We start from the raw sequence: 27249 nt of genomic DNA, 5'->3' as shown, positions 1-27249 counted from the left end.
TGTAAATTGCGCTTTAGTTTTGCGTGCCGTGACTGCAAAATTTTCACCATTTTTGTAATGAATTTTAACAATTTAAATGCTTTGTTGAAATGTGTATCGGTTCTTTTTTAGTATTGACGTATTAATGACGAGTGCTCGGAAGCTCCTAATTTCACCTTAGTGCTTTTCTCCATTTTTTACTTGAATTACATAAGGTCAATATTCCAAAACACCGAATTCTAGGTTGAGTCCGTTTACAGGATTATTATTATTATTTGAACTGGGGTCGTTGGTAAGCCTTCCGGGAACTGCGACCATGCAGATCTTTTGTTCACTACCCTACTCATTCATAGAAACCCACGTAGGTCGTCAACGACGTTAATAAAATTGACAACCTCCTTAGGGGCCTTGGCCGTTACCTCTCTGGTATCCAGGACCGGCTTACCCATGTGAATGGTTCTTAGGCCAGCCAGCTCTGGACACTTGCATAACAAGTGTTCAGTCGTTTCTGCTTCCGATCCACAGAGCCTGCAAATCTAGTCGTCTGACTTTCCCATACGGTACAAATGATGTTTGTACCGACAGTGCCCCGTCAGCAGTCCCACCATCACCCGAAGCTCTGCTCGCGACAGCTTCAGGAGCTTTTTGGCGTAGGTAGGTGAAATCTTCACGAATGTCTTTGCCTGAGCAAGTCTAGGAGTGTTAGTCCAGTGGATTGTCCTACTGTTCAACTCCCATAGCTGGACCGGAGCTTTGTATTGGTCTTTTCCTATCCCACAGAAAGGCTCAGGTCCAGCAGGTCTTAACCTTAATGCACTTTTTGCAAGTTCATCCGCTCTTCCATTTCCTTCAACCCCACAGTGCCCTGGTACCCATAGTAGAGTCACTTTATTGCCTCTGGCCAGTTGCTTTATGGTGTTACGGCACTCCCAAGTCAGCAGAGACCCCTGACAACACGATTCCAGGGATCTCAGCGTGGTTTGGCTGTCCGTGGTGATGTAGATATGCGCCCCCTTGAGGTTCATTTTGAGACACTCCTGGCCGCATACATAAACAGCCATTATCTCGGTCTCCGTTTACAGGATAATATTGTAAATTAAAAAAAAAAAAATAGGTAACACAAATTTAATCAATAGGTGTCATAGGGTGGGTTGCCATATTTGTCAAAAATCGAATACCAGAAGTTGACATCATTAATTCTAGGATTGTATTTCATTGAAAGAGTCTTATCTATTTGTAAATAAGAAAAATTTAATGAATTTGATGGTTGCCAAATTACTTCTTTCAAAATAAGTTCTCTGGAAGGTGTGGGGTTTCTGAAACAAAGAGCAAATTATACTGTCCATAGTGTCAATTGGAAAATTGTCATCCCATGTGTTTATCAATCATCCTTGGATATAGAGAAAACAACTAATACCTATATTTTGCGAAATTTGTCCACAGTTTGACCAACTTATTACTTGTTATCTGGTCTTTTTTATCGAGAGGTTTTCCATCGTTCCATAGATACTTCACATCCTCGGCATGTCCAACACCTGCATGAATGTAACATTTGTAAGAAAAATAGAGTATGAAAACTTATTTTACAATTACCAGGGAGTTCTCTTGTTCCGATAGATGCACTTCCTACATATGAAAATTCATACAAATAGGTTGGTGTTACTGCCGAGATTAAGCGAACAAATTCTATGGTTGGTCTAAGGAACTGATCATCTGTGATATACTACAAAAAAAATAAAAAACATTTGAATATAAATAAATATTAGGTGTACAACTTTGCTTCCGCCGTTTCGCAATAGATGGCTGTAGCAGTAGGTGATGGTAGTCAAAATAAATAGATCGAAGATGTCATATAATAAGCTTAGGTATTTGTACACATAACGCCATCGAAATATGTGTCTGCATCATGAAGTTATCCTCGATTAAACATGTCAGCTTACGAGCTAAATTCTCGTCATTTGCGGGAGGTTTTAATTTTCTGCTTTGGTGTGAATAAATCTGCAGCTGAGGCTCATCGAATGCTCTTATGGTGAGGCCGCTACTGATGAAAGAACGAACGGATAGTGGTTTCAACGCTTCAAGAACGCTAATGTTGACGTCGAAGACCATCAGCATGGCGATGGAAGAGAGAAAGTTTCTGAAGATGCAGAATTGAAGACATTACTTGATCAAGACTCGTGTCAAATGCAACAAGAATTGGCAGGATCATTGGAAGTGACGCAACAAGCCATTTCAAAACGCCTGAAAGTCACGGAAATGATTCGGAAACTAGGAAATTGGGTGCCGTACGAGTTGAAGCCGAGAGATGTTGAAGGGCGTTTTTTTGCTTGTGAACAGCTGCTTGAAAGGCAAAGATGGAAGGGATTTATTCATTGCATTTTGACTGGAGACATGGGTTCATTACGATAATACCAAACGCAGAAAATCATCAAGATATCCCAGCCATGCTTCCACGTCGACGGCCAAACCGAGTATTCACGGTTCCAAGGTCATGCTCAGTATTTGGTGGGAACAGCTCGGCGTAGTGTATTATGAGTTATTAAAACCGACTGAAACAATCACAGGCGATCGAACGCAATTAATGCGTTTGGGCCGAGTATTGAAAGACAATGTTGCGAAAGTGGTCAAGATATTCTTGGAAACGTTGAAATGGGAAGTCCTACCTCACTCGTCGTATTCTCCGGACGGTGTTCCCTCAGACTATCAATCCCGGTCTTATGAAGAAGTAAAAAATTGGATCGATTCGTGGATCGCTTCAAAAGATGATCAGTTTTTTCAACACGGAATTCGTGTGCTACCCAAAAGTTGGGAGAAAGTAGTAGCCAGCGATGGACAATACTTTGAATCATAAATGTATAATCAGTTCTTTACGATAAAGCCTCGAATTTCGGAAAAAAACGGCGGAAGAAAGTTGTACGCCTATGTACGAAAATTGAAAAAAAAACATCATCTACCTTTAATGATAGTTTTTGTTCTACTGAACTAAAAAATCCTTGCATAAAGTATTCTTCATACTATACTAATAAGAGCAAGATGGATACCATTCCACTATCTGTATCATATTTACGATTTCAATATAAACTTCAAAGGTCTTAAGAATAAGGGAACCTATATAAACAAATGAGAACAGTGAATGCTTCCGAAGAATGAAGAGGTTATTTTTTCAAGTTCATCCTGAGTAACACTTACTTTGCTAATGTGGAGTGCGCTAGACGTAATAGTTCTTTTGCCGAAGTAATATTTCTTTATTTCAGAACCAACTTCCGTTTTGTGAGAATTCTTGACATTCATACTTGGTGGTATAAGTAGAGCGTTATCGAGGTCGTACCTCAGTCCCAATAAGGGGTGATTTTTAAGAGCTGAAAAATATAACGGAAAAAAATTAGAATATATGGAAATAGTAATTTACGTAACAAGTCCGGAAAATATGTTTTTTTTGGACGAATAGACAAAATTCCAGGACGAGCGTAAGCGAGTCCTGGAAGTCTGTGAGTTTCGGGCGTGTTGCGTACAATATTTTTTCGGCAACCATGTAAAATAACACTATCGCTGCTGCTTTCCATATTTTATTGCGATTGCGATCAAAAAACATGCAAATTTTTGACAACTCATTTCATATGAACTGTCAGCCGTTATCTAGGTTGCTATGGATTCTATGATTCTTTTCCGGCCTAGTCCGGGAAGTACGTACTTTCCGGACTAGGCCGGGAAATGCTACTTTCTCAGAGGAGAAGCGTCCGGGAAGTGAGCACTTCCCGGACGGTTGCCGAAAAAATATATTTTCATGAATAAGCATTTGTACGAAACAGAGGATGGACATTTACCTATAATTAATGAGCCTTAGAATTTTTATATGCATAAAACAAAGTCTTATGTGCACAAATGATGATTGCGGAGACGAAACTCGACTAAGACGACTTTCGAAGATTATTTTTGGCTTATAATTTACTTTGGTATTGTTATTGTTCAAGGAATCAAATGTAGGTATTTCTTCTTTTGTACTCGCCATCCTGAACTGATGAGAATGAAGCTCAACTTCATTAGTCGCTCAGTTTCACAAAGAAAAAATTTCAAGGACCCCCGATTTCTTTTTTCGAAATGAAAATATATCAGAAATCAGATCGTAAATATCTTGCTCATATATGTTGTTATAGGGCGTTTCTGAAAAATGACTGTTTCAAATGTTAAATGTTTTTTTTTCAGTATACATATATTTAGCACAAATTTATAAGCTGTAAAGTTTTCAATATTTGTGAAATTGTATATTTACCATTTTTTTCTACAGTTGTTTTGTTTTTTATTGAGATATTTGAGATTGGGACTAATTGCATTTATTTATTAATTTTTTGACAATAAACCGATTATTATTATTAAAGAAAAAATGTTTCCCTAGGTATTTCTTGATTTTTGTTCGAGATATTCGAACCATTCTAAAACGTTTTCAGTAATTTTTATGGTTTATATGGACTATATGGTGCTCATAAAACAGATCATAGAAGTTGATCGCCGTTCTAGAGATATAGAGGAGAGTTGGCACTGTAACTCGTGAACGAGCAAGAAATGTACGATCTGATTTCTGATATCTTATTATTTCGAAGAACAGATCGGGGGATCTCTGAGTCATATAGTTCTCGAGATGTTCTCAGTGAGCATCGACCTTGGGACTTAGGACACCCTGTATTTTCCTAGATTTTTCCTTCAATGATTCCAAAACTTTGTTAGAAATAATAAACCTCAAAGAGTAGTGTCCAAGTCGGAATATACTCAAAATTTTTATTGAAAAATGTTCACGACTTCTTTATTACTGGTGCTATAAACATTGAACAGAACATTTTAAAGGCACTTTTTCAGAAGGATTCATTAGTGTACTCAATCGTTCCTAGTGTAATTCATTTTTTATAGCTCAAGGGGATTCTGAGATCCCTAACTAGACAATGAATTTGGGATACTCGATATGTTTGTCTCGTTTTATACTTTCTTGAATTGAATGCTTAACTTAATGAGTCTCTCAGCTGAAATGTCTGATTTTCGATAAAAAACTATTTATCACCTATTGCAAAAGGATTTCCTTCTGCTGAATTGAAACCAACGATAACAGGAACTTTGGCGAAACCACCCTTCATCAACTTCTCATGATTATATTCAGATAAGACTGCACCTTTATGATGATGCTCTAAACATGGAGAAAAGAACAATCCACCAAGAGGGTTTTCCAGTACGGCTGCCTGTGAAAAGGTTAAAATTTCTATGAATAATACACATCGAAAAGATCATACAATAAGCACTGCAAGAACTTGAAGGCAGGTTTTTCAGGCAGATTATTGAAATAATCTCCCAATTCTTCTAAGTACTTACCGAGAGTTGACCATTTGAAAAATCCATCAACTACAAGAATTTTAGAAAATCGACAAAAATAAAATTTAGTGAATATATGAAATGGTCTGACATACTAAATTCTGATTATGGTTTTTTAGGGAAATGAGAAAAGTCGTTATTTTTTAATTCTTCAGTAGGTACTCTACGATAGTTGATCATTTGAAAAATCCATCAACTGTATGCATTTTAGAAAATCGACAAAAATTAAGTTGAGAGAATCAAATAAAATGGTCTGACACACTGAATTCTGATTTTGGTTTTTCCAGAAAAAGAGAAAAATCGTTATTCTTTCAATTCTTCAGTAGGTAATCATCATCATCATCGAGAGTTGATCATTTGAAAAAAAAGTATGTTATAACAAATTTCTATACAAAAACTCATTAAACAACCACCCTTTTTCTCTGATATGGTTCTTGTCGACTTTTTCCTCTTTCCAAATTATCACCACCTTCTAGTGAATATAATTCAAAATTCAAGGCAATTGCTGCTCTTAGAAAGAATTTTGATGACAAATCGTTGAACATGTTTATAATTTTTGAAATAGAAATAAATAAAATGCATGTAATATACTTTGTGTTTCATTGGCCAATTTATAGTACCTAATTGTTTAACGTTAATATAACTGAAATTACCACAAACATGCTCTGGGTTGAAGCTTTCTGAAGGTCATTAGCATCTACTGCTCTCAATTTTTCCACCAATTCTTTGGAAGTCAGTGCAATTATATTTAACCCTTCCGCAGTGGAGAATGCAATATCCAAGGGATCTCTGGTCCTGGCGAACAAAGACAAGCTAACTCCACTTTCCATGATGGCACCATGAAATAGCCCTGAAACATTTAGATGATAACATCAATAACTAAGGTATCAAATCAAAATCGAAATTATTTTTCCGCTAATATAGTAAAACTTTAACCGGTGTGAAAATAGGTAAAAACGGTAAGGGTGCTGACCGAAAATCTGTATATAGGAACGAATTCAGATTTTGAGTATATATACTAACAACCAATAGCAGAAAATAGTGTCGTTTACCGCATCCATTTGCACCTCAAAGGGACGGAGGGGGTTCACCCCATATAACTTAAAATGTCATATCTGAAAATCTGTAGATGTGTTAAGGTAAACGGCACTATTTTCTGCTATTAGTAGTTAGTATATCCCCAAAATCTGAATTCGATCTTATGTACAGATTTTCAGATACGACAATTTAAATTTACTTAGTGGGTTTTGAGGCAATGTTCTCTACAGCTTCCGGTTATACCGGAAACAGGAAACAGGCTACTACTTTCTTATTTCAAATGGCACCACCAGTATATTATTGCATCATTGAGACAGAGTTAAATACAATTAAACAAATTGCAGTATATAATCAATACAATCCATGAATAATCGACAAAGTATTAACTAAAAAAAAAACAATTCATGTCTTTAGTTCACCCACAAATTAGAATGAAAAATGAAAACTTCATTTGCTTACCGTGTATAGGACGAAAATCTGAATTGATAACTAGGAATTTGAATAAAAATTTAAATCTCAATGTTTCATATAAAAGTTCATCTCTAGGCGAATCAATAAAAAATAATAAAGAAACAGTTAGTGAGAACAAGAAATCAGGACTATATAAGTTAACTTGTGGTTCATGTTCATGTGTACCTATAAGTCGGCCAAACTGGTAGAGCATTCTAAAATAAGATTAAAAATTAAGTGGTAGTTGAAATAAAACGATTGTTGAGGTCATACAATGAGCTTAGATATTTGTGAACATAAGGCTATAGAAATACTAGTCGATTTGTGTCTGCATCATAAATTTATTCTTGATCAACAGGTCAGCTTACGAGCCAAATTCTCGTCATTTGCAGGAGGATTTAATTTTCTGCTTCAATATCTGTAGCTGAGGCTCATCGAATGCTCTCAAATACCTATGGTCAGACCGCTATTAGTGAAAGAACATGCCGAGTGGCAGTGATTCAACAAGCCATTTCAGAACTCCTGAAAGTCAAGAGAATGATTCAGAAACAAGGAAATTGGGTGCCGTACGAGTTGAAGCCGAGATATATTGAACGGCGTTTGTTTTCTTGTGATCAGCTGCTTGCAAGGCAAAGACGAATAATATTTATGCATCGCATTGTGACTGGAGACGAAAAATGGGTTCATAACGATAATCCCAAGCGCAGAAAATTATGGAGATATCCCGGTTATGCTTCCACTTCGACGGTCAAGCCGAAAATACACGGTTCCAAGGTAATGCTCAGTATTTGGTGGGACCAGCTTGGCGTAGTGTATTATGAGTTGTTAAAACCGACTGAAACAATCACAGGCGATCGTTATCGAACTTAATTAATGCGTTCGAGCTGAGCATTGAAAGACAAATGGCCACAATACAACGAGAGATATGATAAAGTGATTTTACAGCATGATAATGCTCGACCCCCTGTTGCGTAAGTGATCAAGACATACTTTGAATCGATGAAATGGGAAGTCCTACCCCACCCGCCGTATTCTCCAGACGTTGCGCCCTCGGACTTGTTTAGATCAATGGCACACGGCCTGGATACCAGCGCTTCTGGTCTTATGTAGAAGTAAAAAATTGGATAGATTCGTGGATCGCTTCAAAAGATGACCAGTTTTTTCAACGCGGTATTTGTACACTGCCTGAAAGATGGGAGAAAGTAGTGGCCAGCGATGGACAATACTTTGAATCATAAATGTATAACCATTCTTTTACAATAAATGCTTGAATTTCGGAAAAAAATCGGTAGAATAGTAGAATAGTACGCCTATGTAAGAATGAACAGCTTACCTTCCGCAGGCTTAGCTTGAAGGAGAAGGGAGACAGAGGCTGATCCTGCACTTTCTCCAAAAATTGTAACACGGTTTGGATCTCCACCAAAAGCTCTGATATTTTCCTTGACCCATTCTAAAGCCATAATCTGGTCTCTAAGTCCATTGTTTCCGGGAACCACATCATCTTGTGTGCTGAGGAAACCTAGGAAGAGTAGCAGATCGCTATATTTCAACTAGAATATCTAAACATACTGTAAATCCGCAATTAATTTAATCTGTTTAAACCATATAACTAAGTTATTCATGTGAGTAATGATAAAATTCTTTCATAAACGAACACATCAATAATTCTAATACTGAAGGTGTTCATGGCCAGTTTGTTCAACAACAAATGCGGCAGGCATCTTCAGAGGTTTCTAGGAAGTAGGTTTAACTAGACGATAGATTTTACCGAACTGAATTGTGATTATGTTTGGATGGGATATTTATGTTTTTTCTACCAAAGGTAGGTATTAGTATTTATTTCTTTCTGGGGGGTTTTATTCGAATGTTTGTAGATTCCGATTGCTTCCATTGCTTTCCAAAACAATAGAGGTGAAACACATAAAAGAGTTTTAAATTTTTCGCTCACCAAATATGCCAAGACGATAGTTTGTGACCACGATGACTACATTCTCCTGTATCAAGTGTTCTGGACCATATATCCGCTTGGATGCTGTGCCGAAAATAAAGGCTCCACCATAGATATAAAACATAACTGGGTATAACCCTTTTAGCTAAGAAAAAAAAGTATTAGCAAGATGTGTATAGTTATAGAAAAAATAACACTCACATCAGGAGAGTAAACGTTTAAAACTAAACAATCTTCGGATAATTTCATGGTTGAATCAGGTTTGGCAACCTGCATACATGATGGAATGTCTCTTGTTGCGTTCAGAGTTCCTGTCCAATTTTTTTTCGATTCTGGGGGCTGCAATCAGACAATTCGGTTAATATCTGTTTACAATCATTTATAAAAGCTAATCCTATACCCCGAAAAATGACCTTTTGAGCAGGTCCGCATAGTCGACTGATGCAGTCCATCCTAACTATGAAATGAATGTGGATGATAGTACATAACTCTCGACAGAATTGGAAAGTTTCAAAATTATCAAGAAAAAAAAATTACGGAACCCCTAGTTTGATTTTGGAAACTTAAACGCAAAATTCGAGATCACTCATTCTGAACATTTCAAGTTGGTAGGTTTTAAGAATTATTCAGATTATCGTGTGTTCTTCTGCAATTAGAGATGCATTCAAGTCAAACTATGTAGTTTGATTTTACTCACAAACTTGACTTGAAAATCAAACTCTTTCAAACAGTTTGAAGTTTGAATATCTGAACCTGTACTCTGCTACTCAGCAAATCAGTTATATATCATATTTAGAAGGATATGCTTGGATTGTTTCGTTTTTTTAAGTGTGGTGTTTGACTTGAATTATTTGTCAGAGAGATTGACTTAAGTTTGACTTGATTTCAAGTCAAACTCAAGTCAATCTCAAACATTCAAGTCTAACTTGTGCAACTTTATCTGCAATCCTTATTTTTTAAGCCTCTGAGACAGAAAAGCTGAAAATGAACACTGGATTAAGAGAAATTGGCTTTCAAAAAAATGTCATGATTCAAGGAGACAAAACGTTATCAACAAAGCTTCGATTACGAGTGAAAAAATATTACTTCCACCTTTGCATGTTGCAGTTTTGTAATTTGGGAACGCATTTAATCGAGGTGGAAATTGTTTTGAGAAAATTTCTTTGGACCAGTACGTAAAAACTAAAATATGTAGTTTGTACTTGAGGGTCTCCAAATAAGGCAACTTGTTAAACATCCATAATTCACCTCCTCAATGAAGGAGACTCATTTTGGGTTTCATGAAACTTTTATCGTGGTGATTTGCTCGATTGAATAATTTCTGTGTTCAATTTCAGTTCATTTTTGATACTTTCAAAGATTTCAAACTACAATCAACAAGTTGATCAAAGTTTTGTGAGACCCGTTCTTACCCAAATCTAACGCTTTATGTTGATTTTTTCAAGTTTGTGGTAAAAGTTTTTTTTTCATGAAAAAGATAATTACCTAAAATTAGTGGAAACTATGCTTTAAAATTTTAAAATTTCGGTTGTCACATGAGCATAAAAGTTCACTACCTCAACAGTCTTATTGAAGAGCAGATGAAAAGATTCCATCAGGATTTCAACACTATGGAAATTCGATGTCTGACTATTGTTGGATCCTACTAAACTACATGCTGAAAAGTCATATAAAAAGCAATTTTCAAGTGATAAATAACCCACGCAAAAGTTGGAGAGAGGTAATTGATGAGGAGATCCGGAGGTCCAAGAGGTCCGAAAGTGATAAGTAACTAACGTACGTAAATTTTGTGATAAATACTTAAATCTATGTGTTTTTTGGATCGGACATAGTAATTAATATAAATTAAAATCATAAAATGAAGCATATCTCAAAAAATTGATCTAGAGGCGGATTTTGCACTTAAAAATAGAATTTCCACTTTCCATTGATCTGTATTATTTTCGATTTGGATTAACCTGCAACATTCGAATTTTTATATGGAAGTTTATTGTTGGAATATAGGTATAATTCAAAAGTGAACCTTAACAACTTTTGCATGTTGAAATTTAAAAGATTCAATAGTTCAATTCGACTCACCAAAAACCTCCTTTTTCCAATTGGAGGTTCAGCAAATGGTATTCCTTGAAATCCATAATAGGAAAATGTCGTATTTTCAACTGCAAACTTGGCTCCAAGCACCAAACCATTTTTTGTTTCCACGATGGGATTATCATTCTGAAAAATTAGTTGATGAATGCCCTTAAGTAGTATAAAATGAATCTTGACTAAAATTCTTCAAAAACTAAACCAATTCATTGTAATGAATTTTGGATTTATGATGATTGACAAGTTGGAGGTAGTGCTTGCCAGAAAAAAAAATAGGGGTTGTCCATTAGTTATTTCGTCATGGTTAAAATGAAAAAAATATTCAACTCACGATATGCGCATCATTGGTAGATGAGGTATAACTGAAGATAGTTAAAAGAAAAAATAGTAAGGAAACAAAAAACATATTGATTCCATTGAAGGTTTAGTATGAAATGCAACTGAAGCGTATTTAGATGTAGATATATCATTACTAACCTATTTAAAGGAGTTCTATGCAAATATTTTTGCCTGCAACTAATTTGAAAACAGGCAAAAATATTTGCATATGATGAAATGGCATTAGTGGTAATATATAGTTGGTACATATATGCATTTTTGGAATTTAAATATTTATTTTACTTTGGTTAAGATATACAGTGACTTCTCCGATAATGATTGGCATTTCAACATTCCTTATGGGTCGTTAATTTGAAAATTATGTCCTTACTATCTGATAGGAAGTAACCTAACCTAACCTATTTAAGTGAGTTCTATGCAAATATTTTTGCCTGAAATTAACAGGCAAAATATTCGCATATGAAGAAATGGCATTAGTGGTTATATATAGGTACATATATGCATTTTTGGAATTTAAACATTTATTTTACTTTGGTTAAGATATACAGTGACTTCTCCGATAATGATTGGCATTTCAGCATTCCTTTTGGGTCGTTAATTCGAAAATTATGTCCTTACTATCTGATAGGAAGTATTTGAAATTTTTCCATTTTTTTGTTGGTCTTCATTTATAGAAATACCGTAACGATTTTCTGACATCATATATCTGTTGAATTCAATATGACAACACCCAGAAATAGATATTAGGTGTAGTAAAGAGAATTCCATTAGATCCAATACATGGCTTCAGTTATCTGTATCTCGCGTTGTATGAGTCTGATCGCGTTTGACTAGATGACGTTAAGAATATGAGATTTCGTACTACAAATACTTTCCTGACCGTTTTGTGATTAGTGACACAGTTAAGTTTGAGTGCGCGTCAAAGATGGATACTATCAAAAAAACTGAACAGCCTCCTGTTACTCCTTCACCTGCGATTGTTCCCCCTGTTGCAACCTCAGACTGGGCTAGCCAAGCACAAGAGGAATGGAGCGCTTCTGCTAGTCAACCAACCTCTAGCTGGGCCGCAGCTAGCAGCGAATGGCATTGATTTTTTTTATGAATAAATGATAAATATACGCTATATTTTACATTTTTCTTCGATTAAGACGAAAATGCAAGCCAGGATGAAAATATAGAGAGTGTTTATTGTCCTGTAACAGCTAATCACGCGACATTCTCTAGTTCGACCATCATGTAAGCACTGTCTCGATTTCCCAAGTGCTAAAGTTTGCATACAAAACCATTTGCTCAGGGCTGGTCCCAAGTAAAAGCTCGATGTATGGATACAACACGAGTTAACAAAAAAAAACATGGACAGAGTTTCCATCTGCGAACTGCTGCTGAATCTCAACAAAATCGATCCATGTTCGAAGCAGTTGGTCACTGGTGATGAAAAGTGGATCACTTACGACAACGTCAAGCAAAAACGGTTGTAGTCGAAACGCGGTGAGCTGGCGGAAACGGGGGTTATGCTATGATTGACGGAGAGGAATGTTTTACTGTGTGTTTGGTAAGATTGGCATAGAATTATCTACTGAAGGCTGTTCCTCTAAAGCGCAACTGTTAACTCGGAACTGTACTGTCAACAATTGGATCGTCTGAAGGAAGTAATCGCCCAGAAGCGGTCAGCTTTGGCCAATGGAAGAGGAATTGTGTTCCATCAGGACAACGCCAGGCCACACACATCGATAGAGACTCGCCAGAAGCTCCGGGAGGTTCTTATGCATCCACCTTATAGTCTAGACCTGACACCAAATGGTTACCATCTGTTCCTGCCCATGGCGAACAATTTTACTGGTGAAAAATTGGCTTCAACAGAGGCTTATGAAAAAAGAATGTCTCAATTTTTTGACAATTGGGTCGAGGGGTTCTATGGGAGAGGCATATTAACTTCAAAATGGCAACTAGTTATCGGACAAAACGGCGCATACCATAATTTTAGCTATGGTAATTAAGCCTTGTTTTCCATATAACAATAATAGATTTCTTTTCAGTACAACTCATCAATCAAGAATATTCCGAATCGAATACCAATAATGCAGTTTATTGTTGTACTCCTGTTTTTAAAATGACCTAATCAAGTTTGGAAATGTATCTGTTATTGAAGTATGGTATGAAGTTTGTTACTGTGATAGCTACACATAAAATCTCAAATCGATGGATCTATTTTCTCGTAAGTATTATGTTATTTTTGTCGATATACTTCTTGAATTTTCTCTGGTTCTGGTGAAGCCATTAACTTGAAATACCGTAGAGCGGTGTGACTTTGCACCACTTTTTATTGTTTTCTTGGTGTAACTTTTTGGTTTTTTGGTGGAATGAGTCCTGTGGAAAGTATGTTTAATTCGAACATTTTTATTGTCGACTGCTGTAGTTAGAATCAGATGAAAAGGTGCACACTTCTTTTTTTTTTCATTTTCAAAATTTGGCAAAGTGACCTGTAAATCGGTGCGAATTTGCCAATGCCTTAAAAATGCGTTGTTTGGCAATTTGACGAAGTGCTGGCGTTATATGTTAGTGCACTAATGCCTCCGGGTACGCCTCCATATCTTTTGTTAATTTTATTCCAAAGAGTTCTTCTGGGAAAGTTGTAAACTTCGGAAGCTGTCTGTATCGAAATGTTTTCATTTCGAACTGCATTGATTGCTCGGATTAGTGTTTTTTCCGTATATTTACTATATTTCCTTGCATCCAACTTCTTTTTGTATCGACGACCCATAATTGTGCCTCAAAATAAAACAGGTGAAACAAATTTGGTATTTGGCAATGTCTCCCGCCAAAGGGCCACAACAGAAAAATTTCCCGAAATGTCGAAATCCTCTCAACCAATTTTTTTTAACGCGACGTTTAATGAATGCAAAAGGAACTGCTAAATATATTTCGATGTACCGTTCGCCATATTTTCTCCACAATTCTTAGTATTTCGCATATATACCTACGTTAAAAAATTACCCGCTCACAAAACATACCGTAGCACACCATTCAAAGTACGCCAGACGACTGCGACGGTTGCTACATGTGGGTATATAATGTGGTTAAAGGTTTCGATTCGTGATTTCTATAAGATGTTGTCAACTTTACGAAAACAAAGTGAAACTTAAAATATTAGGCAGTTCGGCAAAGTCACCTCCGTTGGCGAAGTCACACCGCTCTACCGTATTGAAAGAAGTTTGATATTTTATTCTACATTCAATTGCAGAAGTTTATTTTCATCGAATTCGTAGTTGGATATTTCCAGTAAACAAAATTCGAACGGTCATATTTACGGAACCTAAAGATACGTTTTTCTCGGACAATTTCCGTCGAACGCCGCGTTTCGACGACTTTGTTCAACCAATCGCAATTCCAGCAATCTTCTAGCTCCGCCCAACTATGGGATTGCTGAAATTGCGATTGGTTAGATAAAGTTGTCGAAATGTGGCGGTCGACGGAAACTGTCCGAAGAAAACGTACCTTAAGTCGGATTTGCCCAATAACGAACTCAACCCCGGATACTCTGAAATTTCAGGCCTATAAGTTTTTCTGATCGAGAGTTATCTTGTTAAAGGACTGACAGGACTGAATTAGACCAAAGATTCGTTATCAGTGAGTCAAACTATATTGTTTGAGACGATTCGATTCCTTTCAAAAATTTAAAATTACTGACCCCGTGACGCTGTACTCGGGGAAAGAGCGCCTAAAAATAACTGTTGAATTTGAAATCATATATTTCAGTGGACATCATCTTGCTAGCGATAAATTAGATTGTTAAGGCGGTTAGGGAGTCAGGTCGTACCTATTCTTTTATTCCGACATAGGGAGTACCACAGGTTTCTAATTCAGGACCACTGTTATTTCTCCAGTTCATCAATTACATTTCGGATATTTTTGTTCTCAAAAATTACTTTTTGTGGATGATTCCAAGATTTTCAGGGAGATTAGGAATTACCTTTATTGACTTTTGTTCTTTATTCGTACATGGTATGTGGAGAATAAGTTATTTCTAAACAAAGGTTAATGGTGACCCATGACGTTTACGAGGAAACCAATATTCAGCATAATTTTCCAATGAACTTCGGAAATAAATCTTATTTTTTATATTATTGTAAAACGAGTAGGTATCATGTATTTATTTTATAATATAGTACCATTATGTACAGCTCCAATGGACTAGTTTAGTGATGTTGATAATACTATATTTGACAAGATAGAATTAAAATATAGAGCAAAACTGATAAATCAGTGAAAAAATTTTGAAAATCCATAAATAAATGACTGAGAAATAGATTATTTAAATTTACGTTTTTTAGCGCGGAACGTCTTTGGTCTGTGACGTCACGGCACTTGCCTGTGATCACTACACCATAAATTACGTTTAAATACTTAGCCGCGCCAAGGCTCTCGCGCCGTTTGTAGTTGTACAGTGTAGTTTTAACTCGAGTTTTGTTTTTATGTCACCATAATGGAAGAAGGCTTCGTGAAAGGACAAAGTGACAATTTGCCTAAAATAGATATATTCGCAGTGATGGAGTTTTTTTCTTCAAATCCATCTTATGTCAGTGCTGAAATAAAAGGAGTTAAACTTTTCAAGTAAGTATCTACTTTTGAGTTTGCTTCATCATGATTCAACTTATAACGATGATTCATTTGAAAAACGTTTCATAAACAGTTTGTAGGTAGGTGGTTGTTGAAGTCTATCAATGGCAAAACATATTTATGTGAGGAGTAAAAAGTAAAAAGAGAAAAAAGTAATTTATATGTATGTATATAGTAAGTTATTTCAGCCATCGTGTAACGAACAAAACACGACACGAACGGCACAAGTGATTGTACACCAATGAATTCGTAAGCACTCTGCGAATACCAGTCGTCTAGTGTGTGACGTCACGGCTCTTACACGTACTATGAAATTATCCTTCCAAGCGCAACTTCAAAGTCCTATAACTTTTTCATTTCTAGAGATATTTCAATGATTCTTCCAGATTTTTGTTTCATTTTACTTAAATTTTTAGAATTAATCCTTAACAAAAAAATGAAAACTAGTCCATTGGGCTTTATGGCCTTTTGGATGTATTATTTTCAGAATAGAATAAAATAAAAATTAATTCAAAAACTGCTATCGGATGGAGAGGTTTGAGAATATTGTAAAATTTCATTCTACTCCTCTCCACCGAATTTTCATTATGTTTATGTAGTTGTTTAACATTATTCGCTCTTAATAATTAATATAATAACCTACATGGTAGGCTTAGAGGACGTCAAAATATAACTTAATCTTAAATACAATATACATAATATCAAATGAAGAAACTCAATCTCTAGAAATACATCAGCCAATTGAATTTCACCATTCATGAATCCCTCAATAGCATAAGAAGCCTTAGAATTTAAAATATTTTTCTTTTTCTGTTTGAGCTCTTTATCACTTATCATTTACTCGATTATGTATAGTGCTATCTTAGTTGAAGGTTAGTCATTTAAAAATATGGATCGTTTATCTACCCGCCGAACTGTGAAAATTGTGAAATCTCACAAAAATAATAATTCTGTAGTATGTTTCAAGCCTTACGGGCAGATTATAGTCGATATAATCGTCTTTATGAGGCTACAATTGACAATATTTGAATTGGCTGGATCTATAACTGATGTCTTAAGACCCATACAAAATATTGATGCTGTAAGTGAGAGTCCTGAAGAAGATACAATATTTGGGCCTCTCTTACGTCAAACTCTGGCGCATATTTGCACCTTTATGTTATAGTGTCAACTGAAAAAAGGAAGGAAAAAGATGCAAAATACGCCATAGCGTGCCGTAAGAGAGGTCCAAATGTTATGCGCGCCGAGGAATGGATAAATTTGGATCTGTTATTCAAGCACCCAATTGGCATAAGAGGACATATGCCAGTTAGGTATTATCGATTGTTTTTTGGTCTGAATTGAATTATATGGAATTGGAAGAGATTTGGTTCTAGCAAGAAGCCACACACGTTTTAGCTTTATTTATTCCCTGGAAGTCTCGTTATTGGTGAGATATTGCCCAAAATGTGCCGGCGAGTTATTGAAAATTATCTCACAAGGATGAATCGAGTCCTGTAAGACATCACGCGGAGGACTTTTTAATGATGTTGAATTACACACATAAGGATATTCTAAATGAAAGTGTGCTTTATTCATGTTTACTTTATGAACCACAAAATGGATAACACTTTACAATCAGTTCTATACATTCATAATATCAATTAAATGCTGTTTGTTACAAAAATTCAGAACAAAAAATTCGAACGATACTTAACAAAGATCTATTACTCAAACAGTTGTCGACCTTCATTATTCGCCAAAAATTTCATGACACCATTTCAATAAACTAATCACTATCTTACAAGAACATTAAAATTGCTAAGAACTTTTAAGACAAGTTCACAAAGCGCATTACGTTCCACTTTATTTCTTTCATGTATGGAATACCAAACGATTAATCTAGTCGAAATGATCCAATAATCAATCGAACCAAAAGCAAATTAAAAACCAATTCGCAAACCGCAAGGCCTTTACTGGTCCTTACCGCACATCGAAAATGAGTCCGCTTATCATAAATTCACTGGTCAAAATGCCCTTAAACGTCTTATCGGATACGTGTATCATTGTCTTTGTTGTGAAACTGATAACGCGGTCGAACGCCACCGTCAAAATTCACGGTACGCGATGAAAAAATCTCACGTACTCGAGTCCGGTACCTCGCCTGACTCCCCAAGCGGGAATACTCATTATTCCGAAAATGTTCATGACATAATTCAGGTTTAATCGTTCTTGGAAATTTTTCTGTTGGCGACTCACGTTATGAATACAGTTTGGATCGTGGTTATGATGGAAACGTTGTTTGAACGAGGGTAATGTTGAATTCATTGAGAATAATAGTTATTTATGCATCGAGGGTATAAGTAGATGTTTATTCCTAAAGGGAGACGACTTGCAAACCGCTAATCGCGCGAGGGTATCAAAATATCTTAGTAACCGTTTTACATATAAACCTTATGTTATACTTAACTGTATATTACCTGTTAATTTCAAATGTTATTATTATTTACAAAACAAGAGTTGAGAATAAATTCTATAAACTCAAAATATTAGAAGGGACACTGGGGAGGGTTGATACAAGGGGAGGTTTGTTACACGTTCAAATTTCCCGCCTCGGTTCTTCAAAGAAGACGTAATCGCTTGCAGTGCCTCTATGAGAGTGGAAACAAGAGTTTTTGAGCTAAACATGTGTTTTCTACATATTCTATTAAACATTTTCATAACAAACTTAATGCTTCATCTCTTTCTCAACTAAAACTAACGAAATTCATTACTTTATTCTTGATGCGCATTTGATTGAGAACATCTACGCCAGTTGTACAGATCTTCAATCGAATATCATTATATGTTCACGTCCTATCTTTTCTAAATTTGTCTTCTAGGGAGGTTTGATACAGTAAATCTGACCTAAAAAGAAAAGTTTTAAACAAAAATGCGAAAACAATAAAAAGTGTGTTTGGATCCTGAGGACGAAAATGTATAAAATCCATCTTCTGATGAACGCCGAAAATAATGAATTGTAGTAGATGCAAGCTGGATCGTCATCTTCATCAGAAAATTGAGTGCTATTCAGTCTGTGCAAGTGTCAGAAGTAAAATAAAAATGTTAACTTGAGAATTATGTAGGAATTAGGTAGTGTTATTTTGAAAATTACCTATTAATTTCTTATTATTGCTTGTAGCTTTTATTTCCTATTGTATCAATCCTCCCTTTTAGTGTATCCGGCCTCCCATGTATAGGGAAGTTTGAGACACTTTGCACCGACAATTTCAAGAACTCATAATCAAGGTTGAAATTTCCATTTTCAGTTATGGAATATTGCTAAACGTTTAAGCGAAGTCCTTAAAATTTCACTCTGACATAAATGGATTGGTAAATGTTAAACACAAATTTTTTATTAACAACTTTGTGAAAAATGTATCAACCCTCCCCATTCTCCCCTATTGTTTTTTGTAGATATTTATGCTCTCAATAAGAAATACTTCTCAGCGCTGGTTCCCAAATTATAGGGAGTTCAAAGTAGACATAAAAGATACAAACAATGTAGTGGGAAAATGCTGAGAAAACAACATATGCGGACAAAATTAATTGTTAGATTTTTTCAAAATTGGCGCCGTAGAGCTCGGGGTTTTACAGGGATTCAGGCAATACCTCCTAGACTTTTCTAGGAGGTATTGATTCAGGTCCTGCTTGTGATGATGACAGTTCCGCGAAGAAATTGACATCCTACTGTCTGTTAAACTGGTGCAATAGCTACAAATGTGTTTTGCTAGGTTGAATTTTTTGTTCACTTGGTTTCTAAATTGCTTCTGGAGAGTGTCATAACAATATTCGTTCTATATTGAATGTATTCTTGTTATTACGTAATAATATGAACACCTAAGTTTTCTAAATTGCAGTGACGTTTTTTTTCGTTCCAAACCTAGTGAACAGTGGCATTCAGTGTTTTAACTGGGCTCATACATCGTTTGTTACTGTCTCGAAAAGAACCAAAACGTTTATTTGCGAACTTTGTATTTGAATATTATATATGTTATCATGTCCATTACTAGTGGGTCATTTTGTCCTTAGTATATAGAAGTCAAAATAATTTCTTATATCCTTTATTTTTGTAGTTCAATTCAATTTTCATGATAAAATACTTGAAATCAATTATTTAGTAGCAAGATGTGCATCTTGCTCATGTTTTAATTTTCTGCTGAATATGAAGAAATCTGCGGCTCAGGCTCATTGAATGATCTCAAATACCTATGGTGAGTTCGCTATTAGTAAAAGAACGTACCGAGAGTGGTTTTAATGCTTCAAGAACGGTGATTTTGACGTCGAAGACCAGTGGAAAAAGAAGGTTTTCGGAGATACAGAATTGGAAGCATTCCTTGGTCAAGACTCATGTCAAACGCAACAAGAATTGGCAGAACCATTTGGAGTGACGCTACAAGCCATTTTAAAACGCCTGAATGTCATGGGAATGATTCAGAAACAGGAAAATTGGGTGATGTACGAGTTGAAGCCCAGATATGTTGAACGGCGTTTGTTTGCTTGTTAACAACTGCTTCTAAGGCAAAGACGGAAAGGATTTCTTTATCGTATTGTGACTGAATACGAAAAATCCATTCATTACAATGATACCAAGCGCAGAAAATCTTTCCATACTTGGAAACATTGAAATGGGAAGTCCTACCTCAACCGTCGTATTCTCCAGACGTTGCTCCCTCGGACTGTTACTTGTTTTGATCAATGGCGCACAGCCTGGATGACCAGCACTTCCGGTCTTATGAAGACGTTAAAATTTGTATCGATTCGTGGTTCGCTTCAGAAGTTTTTTCGTTTTTCACAATAAAGCCTCGAATTTTGGAAAAAACGTCGGAAGAAAGTTGTACGCCTATGTACAAAAAGCTTTTTATTTCATCTTTTTTTTATGGATGTGCACACTAATGATAAAACTGCTAAAAATCAAGTAGCTTGATAGAATGTACTTGATAAATAAATACTTGACTTGATTACATCTCAAGCCAAGTCAAGTAACTTGAATATGAAGTCAAGCCGTGTATCTCTAATGTGAATGGAAGGACGGCAGGATCGAATTTGAGGACGGATTCATCATTAGTTAGTTGAATCTTTGAGACCGTTCTGGGCTCAAAATCACTGAAATACAGACAATATGACGAAGTGATAGCGCGATCCATTTCAAAAACAATCTCTCAAAATCGTCCTCGTATCTGACATCAGCACCTTCATTACTTCATTAAGCATTAAGTAAACTCACGATGTATTATCGAATTTTAAGGAAACTCTCACTTGACTGATCGTTAATAGCAGCTTGTTAATATTCCTCTTCAGATGTTATCCCTGAACTTTCCCCTCATCGAAACAATGGAGTAGATCTGGAGCGCTGCCTGGAAATTGCGGAATTGCAGCATCTCTTGCCTCCTTCGGAGATGTTCGATTCAATTTGCGCGAAGAATTTCGTACAATGAATTTTCATGTTTATTAAATTTCTTTTGTCTAATAGCTTTTGTAACAGTTATTTTAATCAACAGATAACGGGACGGGGGCGAGGCGGTATCCCTTGGAATCCGTTGGGAAGCTGTTTAATTAGACGGGATTAAAACGTTATTCCGACTATGTGTAGTGGATATTCTTCGGAGAATATGGTATCCAGATACATGAAAGTGTAACGTACGAAAATACAATTTAATGGCTGATCATTTCATATTTATTTTGAAATTTCAACAGAAGTGTTATCCCAAATATCCAAAGAGGAAAATCTGTGAAACTGTTTGATAGAACTATACTAACTGACGAAGAAACTGCAACACTAAGAAAGAGCTATTTAAATTTTAATTTTTTTGTTGTTGATAAAACATATAGTAGGGAGACTGGGGAAGGTTGGTAAGGGGAGGTTTGATACACGTCCAATTCACCTCCCCCCTATAAGTGTGGAAATAGTGTTGACATCTAACAACGATCGCGTCATGAACAAGAGTTTTTAAGCTTAAAATGTGTTTTCTACATACGAGTTCTATGTAAGAATTTGCATAATAAACGCAAGGCTTTATATCTTTATCAACTACAACTAATAAAATTAATTATTTTATTCTTGATGCGCATTTCATTGAGAACGTATACACTAGTAGTACAGATTTTCAATCGAATATCATAATATGTTCACGTCCTATATTTTCTAAATTTGTCTTCTAGGGAGTTTTGATACACTAAATCTCACCTCTAAAGAAAAGTTTCAAACAGAAATGCAAAAACAAAAAAAATGAATCGCAGTAGATGCAAGCTGGATATACTTAATAAGAAATTGGAGTGTTATTCAGCCTGTGCAAGTGTCAGTAGTAAAATAAAAATGTTTACTCGCGAATTATGTAGGAATTAGGTAGTGTTATGATAATAAAATATTAATTTCTTATTATGGCATGTACCTTTTATTTCTTATTGTATCAAACCTCTCTTTTAGTGTATCAAGCCTCCCACGTATAGAGAGGTTTGAGACACTTTGCACCGACAATTTCAAGAACTCATAATCAATGTTGAAATTTCCATTTTCAGTTATTGAATATTCCTGAACGTTCAAGCGAAGTCCTTAAATTTCACTTTGACATAAATGGATTGGTAAATGAGAGAGGGGGAAATTAAATTTATTGACAAATCAAATGGCTATCGACCACAGTCTTCCAGCCAGTTGCATACATTTTTATATTACATATTATTTATAAGTTAAAAAAAAAAAAATAAACATCATCCTAGTGATTCCAAGTGTTCGAAAAGTGGCAAAGCTGGCAACTTTCCCTTTGGTGTAGTTGCTCTAGTGTAATGTTGTATCCATGGCTCCATTATGTTGATATTATTTTGGTTATTGATGAATTTTTTGCTTAGTTTTTGCATTCTTTCCAGTATTGGTTCTATTCCCGTTGTCTGATATAAAAGCTGATTGGATGGATTGTGCAGTGGGTTGTTGGGATGTCTCATTTTTGTAATCTTAAGTAAGCAAGTTCTTTCCGCTACCTCAATTGCATTCAGAGCTGTTTTTGTCGAATTTGAGAAGATTATATGTTCATAGTCCAATAAAGGTGTAGGATTTCACATATGCCTACTTATGCGTTTCGTCCCTGGCACACACACCGGACTCATCAGTGTGACTTTGGTATAATTGTGTGTGCCGTGTCACAGACGCTTGGGGAATTTATTATTATCGGGAGCCGCCGGGATTCGAACCCGGGACCTTGTCGCATCTCGGTGCGTGAGTCTACCTCTTAACCTCTAGGCTACCGAATGCTGTGTATATAGTTGCTATGTGGAGCTTTATGACGAGCCGCCACAAAGGTCTGCATATCATTTTATATATGGTACTAGCTGTTTTACTACTGATTCCTTTGTTTTTATATGTAAGAGATCTAAAATGCCCAGCTCGTGTTATGGCTTTTTTCTTTTGAAGTTTTAAGTGTGCTTTGAAGTTCAACTTGTTATCAATCTTTATGCCCAGGTATTTGCATGAATCTGTTGGAGTTATTGTGTCACTACCGAGTTTTATATTAGGAGAGTTGGCATTGATTTTATGGTTGAAAATGACGAGTTTTGATTTCCTTGGGTTAGGTTGTATTCTCCAACGTCTCATCCATGCCACTGTTATATCCGCCAACTTCTGTAGACCTTTCATGCACTCTTTCAGTGTTTTGTGGTGGGATATTAAAGTTGTGTCATCAGCGAATTGGAGAACATACTGTATACTGTCGATGTCCTGGTTTCTGAAATCAGATTGTCTGTACAAGTCACTGCAGAACAAATTGTAAAGTAGAGTAGAGAGTGGTGAGCCTTGTGGTAGTCCTTGTGCTGTTGTGAATTTTTCTGAGGTTTCACCTTTGACCCGGACTTGTAATTTTTTGTCTAGAAGGAAATTATTTATAATTTTTATCAAATAAATGGGACACTTTAGATGGAAAATTTTGAAGATAAGACCGGCGTGCCAGACACTGTCGAAAGCTTTTTGAATGTCCATAAATATAGCAGCTGTTTTATTTCCCATTTTTCTATTGCATTGAACATTTGAAGTGAGTATAGTTGAAGGGTGCCCAGTTGATGTCTTCTTTTTGAACCCGAATGTCTCGGCATTGATACATAAGATGGTCTATTTCTTCTTGGGGGATAATGTCTCAAGCTACCTGTACTTCATGTTTTAGAGCCGCCAAAGTCTTTGGGGGCTGGGGTAAATTTCCAAGCCTTCTACCCATGATATCCCAAACATGCTCTATGGGCCAAAGATTGGGGGATCTGGGCGGCCATGGCAAAAGATTCACATGGGTCGCTTCGAAAAAGTTTAAACTAACTCTGGCAACATGAGGTCGGGCATTATCTTGCTGAAATATTAAATTCTCGAGCCGGTCAAGGTAAGGGAGAACATATGGCTCCACTATTTCTTGAAAGTAACGCAGCGCTGTCATGTTACCTCGAATAAAGACTAAAGGTGACCTTTCCGCTTGTGCAATAGCACCCCATACCATAACAACTGTCCGTGGCACATGACGCTCAACATCAAACTGATGTTCACGTCTTTCTCCCCGACGTCGTCTAATCCTTCTTCGGCTATCATGTGCAACCAAGGAGAATAGAGATTCATCAGAAAAGAGGACCTGATACCATTCCACATTCCAATGTTGACGTTCTCTGCACCACTGTAATCGTTGCCGGCAATGCTCAACCATCAGAGGTAACACAAGATAGGGTCGATAATGCTGCAGCCTAAAAGACCTTCATCATCATCATCATACAACCATTGTTGGACATAGGTCTCTCCCATTTTATCCCACTCGCTTCTGTCTTGCGCTGTCCGAGTGCTGGAGTGGAGACCACGAGCAGACAAAAGAAGTAGAGGAAGACCGCCTACACGATGGACGGACGACATAAAAAACCGGCGGTAAACCGTTCGGATAGTTACAGGATGGACTAGTTATCCTAAAGACTCATCAACCAAAGATCGAGTTGTCGCAAATCGGTCTCTAATGGCCATAAGTCTTAGACGTCAATCTTGATCTTCATTTGTGCCCCTTCGACGTCCGGTGCCTACTCTTCTTCGATTTTGGGCATTATTAAACCACGCTTGACAACATCTCATTACAGTAGTTATTTTTCTGTTCGTACGGTTAGCGATTTCTTAAATTACAAACTTGCCTCCCGTAGACCAATAATTCGACATCTTTCAAATTCACTTAGCTTGCGAAAAATTCCACGTACATGTGCTCTAGGCACTTTAACAACAAGTAAACATCGACTTTGGATCTCCTTGAACAGCTGGTTTGTTGTAAAATATAAAAAACTTCAATAATTAAGTAACAATAATTATTATTATTATTATTAAACATAGATTAAAGTTTAGACAATGCCTTTAAACTCACAGAAAAATATAATTTTTTTTTAAGGAAGAGAACAAGGTAAAAGTGCTTGAAGAGCGAAATATGATACAGATTATCTGGATAGAAAAAGAAAAAAACAAATTACAGAAAAAGGTTCCTTTCACTTGAATGCCAACTGTCATAATTGTTTTTGAACGAGTTCACCGACAATGACTCAACCACAACAGGAGGTAACGCGTTCCAAACACCGAATATCCGGTTCTTCAAAAAGTTTTGCCTTTGCACAGTCTTAAAGTTTTCTTGTTCACATGAAAAAACCTTCACGATTTTTTCTCCAAATTTACTCCTTGTTTTAGCAACAAAAAAAATTAAAATTCAAATAGCTCCTCCTGGGTGCTGCCGTTTCTTTGTAAGTTAGTATAGTTTATTTTATTCATTACTGTAATTGTTAAACATTTCTGTAGTATGTAAGATATAAGAACTGAAGTAACACTTAGCCGATTGAAATAATATATTCAATCAATTAATTCGTCTAGTTGATGTGAAAAGCAGCTGACAGTTTTTTCTTCATCATTCATCTAAAAAAATTATTCTTACATCTTCATCTGAAGCCATTAGAGTTTCATTTCATCTGTTTAAATACACCATGACGAAACAGACCATAAACACTTCTATTTAGGTACATAAGTTCGTATACAGTGCTTTTCGATCTAACACCGATATCGTACCCAAAGGCCAAATAATGACCAAAAGAAAAATCATCTTCATTGAATTCGTTCGTTTACTACACCTCGAAGGAAATTGGAACCAGAAAATATTGAAACACGATTATATTACTGAATAATATAATTAATAAATATTGGAAATTAATGTCGGCTATACATAACTCAATTATCAATAAAAAAACACATAATACATCAATAAAAGCAAATATAAACAAATAAAAGTCAAATCAGTTAGTTAATGAAAGGAGCAATAGCATTTGGAAGTCAATATATTAAATTCATTAATTTTTTTTATATTTTCTAGTTTTCTATTTAGTTGCATTAATTTTGACTTTCCTCACTTTTACTTTTTAAGATTTTGCTTTCCTTCTCCTTCGTGTTTTAAATAGTGTTTCGTCCATAGATATAAAAATAAAATCTGCATACTTGCTTGGTAGTCGAAATCAGAATTTTCCTAAGTGAACATACTGGTTCTGTTGCTGCTATTTTGCTATATTGGCATTCCTCTTGGGAAACTGCCATAATAAAAGTTTGAGTTGCACATGAGACGTACTTAGGAGCATTACTGTTCTCCGCTTTTTCTCACACTGATTTTTGTTTTTGAAGTTTTGTTTCTTCGTAAAAATGTTTGTAATAATCTTGTATTATGGGAATAAAGTCAATTTTTATTATAATTATGAATAAATCAAAACATGGAAAGAGGAAGGCGATGCACCTAATGACTTTCGGCCGATATTTTTACTTCCTACACTAAGTGAAAATTGCGAAAAAAGAACTACAGACAGAATAGGAAAGTTTCTGACAAAAACTTGTTGAACGATCATTTCCAGTTTGGCTTCAAGAGAAAAATTAATACTGTATTGAAACTTACTTCTATAGTTACAGCAATATCGAGAAATTTCAACAAAGTTGAAAATACAGTTATGGATATTGAAAAGGCATATGACAAATTTTGAATATAAAAAGATGATGAAAAATTTCCAATTCCACATCATAAAAATAATGTATTCTAATTTAACAAACAGAAAATTCCAAGTAATAATGAACACCTCAGTTTCACATCCTTAAATTTTGAGAGCCTATGTTCCTCAAGGATCGGTCTACGAGCGAAACTTTTCAATATAATATTTATTCGCGACATCTCAAATTTAACAACAATATTACGTTATTTGCAGATGATACTGACCACATGATGGACATTGTTCAAAGGATTTCATCATCTACTTAATTGGATCCCTATCCTTCCAACTCTTCATGCCTGTTCCTATTTCTGAAGCATCATCTTCAACATCGAAAAGCACAACTGGAAACTTTCAAGTGAGAACTTGCAAACATTATTTTTTTTGTCATTTTTTCGAGATTTTATTCAATATTT

General features: G+C 35.8%; 1 protein-coding gene and 1 long non-coding RNA gene across 2 annotated transcripts; one reads left to right on the top strand and one right to left on the bottom strand.

Annotated features, from left to right (window-relative positions):
* Window positions 1-1090: 1090 nt before the first annotated feature.
* On the bottom strand, window positions 1091-11339 carry LOC123676356 (juvenile hormone esterase-like). The gene is made up of 11 exons (XM_045612220.1): window positions 11190-11339; window positions 10850-10987; window positions 8972-9109; window positions 8771-8915; window positions 8156-8341; window positions 5988-6184; window positions 5030-5204; window positions 3169-3338; window positions 1573-1702; window positions 1397-1514; window positions 1091-1295 (listed from the first exon to the last, which is right to left on the bottom strand). Exons 1-11 carry the CDS (start codon window positions 11262-11264, stop codon window positions 1109-1111), a joined length of 1659 nt encoding a protein of 552 aa, XP_045468176.1. The 5' UTR covers window positions 11265-11339; the 3' UTR covers window positions 1091-1108.
* On the top strand, window positions 10232-27249 carry LOC123676357. The gene is made up of 3 exons (XR_006746923.1): window positions 10232-10546; window positions 13234-13412; window positions 27050-27249. It is a non-coding gene; the product is annotated as an uncharacterized LOC123676357 (long non-coding RNA).

Source organism: Harmonia axyridis, chromosome 3, assembly GCF_914767665.1.
Source record: "Harmonia axyridis chromosome 3, icHarAxyr1.1, whole genome shotgun sequence".
Lineage (NCBI taxonomy): Eukaryota > Metazoa > Arthropoda > Insecta > Coleoptera > Coccinellidae > Harmonia > Harmonia axyridis.
This window is presented reverse-complemented; position numbering and strand designations above follow the sequence as displayed.